General features: G+C 31.1%; 1 protein-coding gene across 3 annotated transcripts in view; it reads right to left on the bottom strand.

Moving 5' to 3' along the window:
* Window positions 1-9,301, bottom strand: part of LOC106786126 (cyclin-dependent kinase-like 1) — a 20,809-nt gene that overhangs the window by 9,243 nt on the left and 2,265 nt on the right. For 2 of the 3 annotated variants that reach the window (XM_014747201.1, XM_014747200.1), the window contains exons 2-6: window positions 7,124-7,382; window positions 6,834-7,028; window positions 5,323-5,614; window positions 4,874-5,259; window positions 4,333-4,786 (exon numbers count right to left, since the gene is read on the bottom strand). In XM_014747201.1, coding sequence (XP_014602687.1) covers window positions 4,469-4,786; window positions 4,874-5,259; window positions 5,323-5,614; window positions 6,834-7,028; window positions 7,124-7,291 — 1,359 coding nt within the window. In that variant the 5' untranslated portion in view covers window positions 7,292-7,382 and the 3' untranslated portion in view covers window positions 4,333-4,468. Of the gene's footprint in view, window positions 1-4,332; window positions 4,787-4,873; window positions 5,260-5,322; window positions 5,615-6,833; window positions 7,029-7,123; window positions 7,383-9,301 lie in introns of those variants that run through there. The other variant, XM_014747202.1, reaches the window with a different exon arrangement.

Below are 9,301 nucleotides of genomic sequence, written 5' to 3' on the forward strand. Positions count from 1 at the left end.
AAAAAAAAAAAAAAAAAAAAAAAAAAAAAAAGAAAAGAATATATTGAAGGGGGACATAAACGCACAATCGTTCGTGTTCATCATTCAAGGTGCATTCGGCTGAATTCAAAATTCAGAGAAAGAAAATTCTAATAGGCGAATATTTACGTATAAGAAGATGAGTAAAAAAAAAAAAAAGATAGGAAAGGAAAAAAAATAATAGATAAAAACTACGGGGGAATTGAGCGCGAAGACGAAACATTTGAATTTGATCCTCTTTTGGCACATTACTTCTCGGATAATAATATTAAAATAACAGAATTCAATTTTAACGGGAACAGGGAAATTGTGCCTATAAAAAACGCACAACGCGTTTTTCTCTCCGATGGAAAAAGGGAGAAGAACGAGCGAAGCCTTTTCCAATCCCAAAGAGGTCGCTTGCTGAAGCCGGAAAGAAAGAAAGAAAGAAAAAGTGAGATAGACAAATAGACAGACTGATAGAAGCCGAGAGTTTGAAAAGGAGCGAGTAAAATAGAAAGAAAGAAAGAAAGAGAGAGAGAGAGAGAGAGAGAGAGAGAGAAATGCACGCAAAAAAATATTGCTCGTTTATCGGAACTGGAATGTGTGTAATTTACGTTATGAATATACGTACATGCATACATAGATCGATCGAGATGAACGAGGAAAATGGTGGGGATGCAAAATGATGAAGGGAAAGAAGAAAAAAGAAAAAAGAGAGAGAGAGAACGACGATACAAAAAATCATGTTCCTCGAGAACCCCGGGTCCTCGACCTTTCGACTTTCCTTTTTCCTTTTCTTTCTTCTTCTTATTTCTCATTTTACTTCCGGCTCGTTATATATATATATTATATATACATACATACATATATATATATATATATATATATATATATATAATACCGGAAAACGAGGGAGCGGTCGGTTATTTTTTTTCACTACCAGCGATCCAACCTTATCCTCTCGTCACATTCGTCGCAAATATATCTATCTGTCCTTTTTGCGGAATATTCATTATATTTCAAGGATGGATGAAATTCCATGAAAAAAAAAAAAAATAATAAAAAGACCCTTTAAAAATGTACACTCGTCGTGTGTGTCAAAAACTACTCTTATCGACCACCCTCTTATTCTCTTCCTCTCCAACGTGTCATCCGTTTGCCCCTTGCAACCCTTTCCAGACTTTACCCCTTTCCTCCTCTCTAACACTCTCCACCGTACCCAACCCTCCTCCTCCCCTTTACCCCCCCCCCTTATTCCGCATCCCCACATCTCACCCGTCCTCCTCATTTCTCCCTATATCTCTTTCGAAACTCGCAGATCCTTTTCACAGACGAAAATTGAACCGAAAATTAAGTCAGGTGAGTAAAATCACACGCACGCGTGAACACGCGCGTATATTATACATTTATCATTATTATCTTACATCAAGTGATATTATCAATTTATATTTAATTAGCATGTTATGTCAAGAGAATAACGATTAAAAATTTGAAGTAAAAAATATTCTCTTAAAATTCATGAAAGAGTAAATGAAGTTTTAATGATGCAAATTTATCGCACGAAATACGTTAAGGTGTCTTCCTCTATACATTTTTTACATGATAATCAAGCGTCCTGTTCGTGTCTACCGATGGTTGTTTTACATGATGCTTTAAAGTAAGCCGAAATAAAAAATGCATAGGCTTCGCTTGACTCGGTAATGCAAGTTACAAAGCCACGTAACAAGAAAACGCGTGAGTGTACTACAATCGAAGCGAGATATAAATAGAACCTCCTATATCATTCCCTAATTCTAATTCTTCTCTTCCTATACCTTTTATACTTTATCCTTAGGTCATGTTCATCATCTATACCATTTAACGCCCACGCTTGTTATATCTGATCGTATATATTCTAAAATAAATATTACATAAGAAATGTTTTTTCGTATAATATTAATAGGTAATCAAAACAAATATTTATCGTCTGAATTTTCATCGTAAATCTTTCAAATTGATATTACATACTTAGACCTATTGAAATATCCATTATACAAACCACTTGTACGATCTATATTAACTTTCGTTAACGATTAAGTAATTATATACATGCAATAATAGATTTGAATACAGTTAAAGATTGTCAAAAAAAATAAGTGCCTAGCCAACGAGCGAATGCGGCCCTGCATTGAGGGTTAGTAACCTCTCTCGTGGCTCGCATCGTACGATAATACTGTAGCACTATAAACCATATCGACCTATCCCCATGTTCTAGGATAAGGGATGTCTAGCCAGTTCTCAAATGGTACTCTACGACGAACGTACAAATTATATGTCTAAAAATAGTCGGATATCATCGTTGGTTAACTCTTCTTCTTAAATTGTAGAATTATAGTATGTGTCCGATAGAGCGGCTGGTAATTTTCTTCTGTAATTTCATACGATACCGATATGCCCACGGCATATTCATTTATCCCGACAAGGAGTACATGCAAATATGTTACAAGACAATGAAGGAAATAAGGAAACTTCAATATTTCAGGTAACATTATTCAAAATTATAACTTCGTTGGAATAAAATTGAAAAATCGCTCCCTCGGTAAATTTCAATAAATTTTGCTTACTTGGAAATTTCTCGACAAATTGATATTACGCGTCATAGAAATATCCGCAAAATTGTATCAAATGATGTTTACGTATTTCGAGAATTCTCCGATAGATGGCTCTGCCTCGTGATTTTAATATGTAATCCATATGCACGAAGAACAAAGATAAAATTGATAAATTGATCACGATAAGAGAGGATCATGTGAAAAATTAAATGTGCATGCACATATAACCGTTGTTGAAATAATTACTATAATATGAAATAGAATTCTTATAAATTGCAAGCTTAATGTGTAGATTGAACATTTTTCAATAATAGACTAAATGCATAATAAATAAATCAACTCTCTGCATACTATTTAAATATAATCATTTGTTATTATATATACTTATATAATATCTATCTTATCGATCGTATCGGCGAAATTTTCGAACAGTTTAGAATTTTTCTCTATAAAACACATACTTTTTAACAGAAGAATATAATATTATAGAAGTTACATTCAATGAATTTTTCTCAGAAAGATGATACCCGAAATTTTAAACTTTGACAAATTTTACTTCACATTGAAAAACGAAATTACAATTCAAATAAATTTGTACTATTTGGGATTTTGAACTCTTTGAAAATTCATCTAAAATTGTACAGACGTTAAATTTGAAAATCTATATAGATAATCAAATTACAGAGTCGATACAAACTAAATGCATTGGCTAACAATAAGTGTCAATCGAAAAATACTGAATTATAAAAAGTCGTCTTCTTCCGTATACTATTTCACTAGAGTTTTCTTGGCCACGCTTACAGTCGAGAACTTTGGCCGTCTATATTATGCAAGTAGATCAGGTCAGGAAACTTATACGCGTTTATGTCCAAATGCTGCGTTTCGCCTCGTTAAAGTAATCCTCAACTAGTTTTTCGTATAATTTTCAATATTATGTTGGAAGCAATTTTAATGATGCCAATTTCATTTTTCCAGCTATCACTTTTCATTATAGATCTAAAACTTTCCCATCTTTATGATAAAAGTTTCTAAATTAATAATGAAATCTTACAAATATATATATTCGCATATATAATCGTATTACGTATTATAATACTTCATATTTTATTTACAATTTATAAGAATATAAAATAGAATGTTTACTTCATTCAAATCTTTTATCGAAGCGATAATTTCGTGAATGTGAAAGATCCCTAATTTTTCACACTCAACAACAGCCAAAATTTTATACATATTCGCACTTTTTATACATATATTGTTACAGATCGTTCAACATCGTTTCGTACTTTATCTTTGTCAATCAAATGTTACAGAATAGAATATATTAAAACGATTCACGCATCTATTTAATAGCGATAAAAACATAAATCTCGATAATTATTTATAGATTTCTATTATAAATATTGACTATCTATTTAAAATACTTACAAATTATTATTTTTACTGAGAAAAAAATTATTCTTATATACTGACAATTTGTTTATTTTACAAAATACTGACCAAAAATGAGTAAACATTCTCTGATCAAATAAATAGAAGTATTATCTAAATAATTCTATCTCTAAATATTCGCGAAAATAATTTTATCATTAAATTGTTATTATATGAAAGACAAAAAGAATTGACACGCGTCAGCATTCATAAATAATTAAGCTAATTTGACGATTAATTAAAAAATAAATCAAATATAAAATAAATCCTTTTATATATATATATATATGTTATACCAATATATATAATATATTATATAAAATTTGCATAACTATATATATACTTCCATCAGTCGTACTACGTGTTCATTTCATAATAAAAGGTTCTATCAACGGAAAAATCACGATGAAGCAATGAAAATAGTTTTAAATAATAAGCTTACGTTTTTAGTGATCAACAGAAGGTAAATCGAACCTCTTTCTTTTGCCACTTGTTTTCGCTTCCATTGAATCTTTCGGCGTTAAGACTGGTAAAGTGCAACCCTTCGAATTTGCTATTTGAAGACCTTTAAGCTCCAACCTACGTATGTAAGTCGTATTTGGTATCACTGAGACAGGACCAAAGTAGCAGACTTCTCGTGGACGATTGATTTGCGAAGCCAATGGTCTTCCAGTTCGTTGTACTTCTTCGCATTTAATAGTCCTATCAAATTCTATTTTATTTGCTAATTCTTTCGTATCGTGTAAAATAGTCATTTGCCACCTTAAAAATATTCGAATTGTTTAGCCAAGAAAACAAAAAATATATATAAAAATTGATTATAATTGTAAAAAAATAAAATATGTATMCCTGCCAGTACTGCTGCGACAAACTCTTGGAGATGGTTTAATCGAAAGAATGCTTGCTTTTCGATCCTGAATTTTTTTCTTCAAAAGAGGATTTAAATTCGATTCTTTAGCGATACATTCCTGTAATTCTTCAAGAAATTTCACATTAAAATTGTCCTGAAGAAATAGAAGATGATGCAATAAAATGGAACATTTAGGCCTAGTATCTGGATCCAGACGAAGACACTGCGAAAGGAAATCCAAGCTGACTGAACTCCATGAAGGAAAAAGATTTCGTAAGGATAATGGTCCTTGAAAAATCATAAATTCGTCGACAGCAGTAAGTCTTAATGATTGTTTAGAATAACTGTTTGATCCAACTGACGACTGGTGTTTACCACAAAGGCTACCTGTATATATAAGCAAAATAATTATTAATATTTCATTATATCAATTTATTTTTCAAATCTTACCTAAGACTTTAGTGATCCTGTAAAGCTGATCGATGTCACTGTCTCCTGGAAAAATTGGATCTCCTGTCATCATTTCAGCATAAAGACAACCGACTGCCCAAACGTCTATTTCTCTGCCATATCTCGAATCACCAACGAGCAGTTCTGGTGCACGATACCATCTCGTTGCTACGTAATCGGTACAGGATTCTTTCAAGCTGCCGACCAATCGTGCGAAACCGAAATCGCAAAGTTTGATCACACCGTTCGACGAAACCAAGACATTCTCTGGTTTGACATCCCTGTGCATAATCTAACGATAAAAAAGACCCGTTTTTTGTTCTGTTTTTTATTCCTCCGAAAGAAATTGGATTGATAATTGAACAAATCAATTTCATTGTGTATTTTATTTAATATAAATAAATTTATGTAATTATATTATTACATAATAAATATAGATAGTATTCCTTCAATATATATGTATGTATAATTAAAACGTATTTATTATACCAATTAAAACAAACATACAAAATAATAGCGAATAATATGGGTTGTTATATATATATAAGACAAATTGAATAAAAGAATTTCAATTAATAAAACTTTTGCCTCAAATAAGTTTTGAACTTTTACTTTTTCTAATAAGTAACAACAATAGCAATTACATGTCCAATCGTATGTATATAATGGAACATACATTTATTTATATTAAATTGATGTATATTTGAGACCTTCTCTAAATATTATTTCTACGAGCCTTCAACTAATCGTTGTTGGCGTTGTTGCTTCTACCATATGACTATTAATAAAAAACATCGTCACGCTAGGTGCATTCAAAATCGTACGTCAAAGCCAGAAAATTTGTTAATAATTATATGTATTTTATTTACCTTGTCAAATTGGCATATTTATTAAACCCGTATTGTATTTATTTATTATTAATAATTTATTCGAAAAAAATATATTATTTGTAAATATTTTCTATATATTAATACAAAATTATATTTGATATACATTTAATTATTAATACATTTTTCGAAAATTTCATTATGCACTCGATCGTAAATTTTAAATTACTTATACGATTTTTACAATTACATCATTCATTTATAATTCAAGTAATTGTTATAAAACATCTCGTTTCATTACGCATCGAACAAGATCAGTATTAAAAAAATCTATACAACTATCTCGCATTTATCTTTAAACGTTATCTATAATCAATGTGAAATATGAAAGACACGTAAAATGAAATGCGATAAAGAAATAAAAAGTAAAGATATAGAAATTTTTCCTTATAATTTACTTTCCTTTTAAATCTCATAATTAGTATAAGAAAATTAAACAAACCAATGGAAAATAAAAAAAAACCCAATAAAAATACAAATTATCCTGAAATAAGAAATGAAGTATAACATCTCTTCTTAAAAATCATAAAATTTCTTACAAAAATATCTAATCGTACTCTTTAAAATTTCATCCAGACGTACGCAATATAAAAAAATATCATAAACCAATGCTTGATCACTCACGTGATTATTGTGACAGAAGTTCAGACCACGAAGTACTTGAAAAATGTAACGTTTTGAGACCTCTGCTCCGAGACCATCGCCAGTTCGTTCTAATTCATCGAGAACAGTGTGATCCAAGAATTCGAAAACTAAATAAAATCTTTTTCTACGGCGGAACACCTCGATCATATTGATAAGATTATCGTGACGCAGTTTCTACATTGAAAAGAAGAATATTAAAAGAAAAAAAATCAAGTAGATCTATTGTAATTAAAGAAGATTGATAGGTGATATGAACGCAAGAGGAATACCTTCAATATCCGAATTTCTCTAAGGGCCAATTTTCGAACTTGAACGTCCTCTTCAGTTTCTAAAAATTTCTTTATCGCGACCACTTGGCCAGTTTCACGATGTCTACATTTCATTACGACACCATAACTACCCTCACCGACAACTTCGATATTCTCGTATTTATCCATTTTTTATTCAGTATCAATTATTCTTTCATGTTAAAATATGCATAATATCCACAACCGATCATCGACGTGCATCTTCAATTCATTCGCGAAACTTTAGAAAAGAAAAGAAAAGAAAAATTTGTAATTCGTACAATGACAACGACGATTCAACGCTTTCCAGAAATGTCGAAAAAAAAAAAAAGAAAAGGAAGAAGAGAAGGAAATAAAGACGAAGAAAATGAATGAACGAACCACAGGTTGCGATGAACGTAAGCAAAGTATCAAGAAATTCCTTTACGATCGTAGCCGACAACAAACACGTGTTGGTCAACCTAATAAACGAAACTTCGAAGATGCATGATGAAAGAAAGAATAATAAGACAATCAAAAAAATAAAATAAGAAAGGAGTAAAGACAAATTTTCTTAGAAAAATATCGTCAAGTTGTAAGCAACGCGTCGAACCAATTTTTAAACTATATGAGAAATCGAAATTTTCAAAAAGATCTATCTATCACTCTTTTAAAAAGAGAAAGATAATATAAACTTTGTTCGAAGTAAACTCCGGGAAGGATAAGTTCCAACTGCTACTCAGGGTACTATACGAGTCTCTCATCGATGCTTATCGATCGGCTCGCAATTAGAGCAGGGGGTCTGTTTTCGTCAATAATAGCTAAACTACTCGCCGTTGGAGGCTTGTTATGCTTTAAGGGTGAAGGTGGAAGGAGTAAAAGAGGTACCAAGAGCGATAAACTAACAGGATGATACGAATAGTTACGGCCTAGACTCCTAACCTCTTTTTGTTTTTTTTTTATCCTCTTCTTTCTCTAATTAAATTAGTCACGATCTTTCGCAAATTATTTTTTATAGAATCGTATTCTTTTCATCTCTTGCATCTTTTGGAGCAACGTAATCTTTGGATAAAATTTGAAAGAAATGAAGAACTCGTTTGAACGTTAATGGGGGTGGAATAGATGATAGGTAAACGTAAGAGGGAACTTGTTGGAGCGAGACATGAATGTCTACAGAGCATCTGAACTTTGCGTGCCGAGAAAGCACCGACGAAGTTCACCCTTGCGTAAGCTCGGATAAAAGGTCAATCCTAGCGAACTTGCCGAATGCCAGAAACTTTTCCAAGGTCTCGTCTGTTAGTCGAGGTGTTAGATTGGAGTCATAGAAAGCAGGAAGAAACGCGATCTTATGTGTTCTCCCCCAATTCTACATTAATTTTTAAAAACATTCTACTATGATTTTTACCTTATAAACAATAATGACCTATAAATTCAGGTAATGTTCCTTCGATGTTCTTCCTAATTTTCATTTAATTCTTTTTCACACTTGATCTCCTAAATGTCCTTGATGGGAATTAAAATCAGATAATACATATGATCAACACATGTATGATCATTTTTAAGGTTATACGATATAAAAAGTTACGAATCAGTAAATATTTAATGTAACTAAATGGAATAAAAAGGTTGAAAAGGTTTTGATCGTATCGATCAACGCCTCGAAACTGATTAATCTGAAGTAAATCGAAGGGATACTGTGACGTTCTCGATACATTCGAATCACAATTTCTCGAACGAATACCCGTAATCGATTAACATGAATAGAATTTGTAAACTATTTATGGACGAAAGTTCAATGACTTGCCGTCTGTGGTTTTGCCAAAGGCTTTTTGATCGCGTGCTTTACAGGAATCGTTCAATGCGGCCTCTTTTTCGCCATTATTATTTATATAAATTAATCATTCATAAAGAGAATATAAGGAAGAGGTTACTGAAAAATACAATAATATAACTATTGTATATAATCTATATATATAAATAATATATATTTATATAAGAAGAAAAGATATTAAAATTCACCAAAGAATTTATTAGCAATGATGATTCCTTCTGGAATAAAGTTATTATTACAAATTAATGATTGATTATAGTATATATATATATAATATTATACATATAACACACGTTAAATCGAGTCTCATTAATTATCTCATTCGAGAGTGCAGAGAAAATCGTTGATAA

The sequence above is a fragment of the Polistes canadensis genome, unplaced genomic scaffold (assembly GCF_001313835.1).
Source record: "Polistes canadensis isolate GaletaPanama2010 unplaced genomic scaffold, ASM131383v1 scaffold_66, whole genome shotgun sequence".
NCBI lineage: Eukaryota > Metazoa > Arthropoda > Insecta > Hymenoptera > Vespidae > Polistes > Polistes canadensis.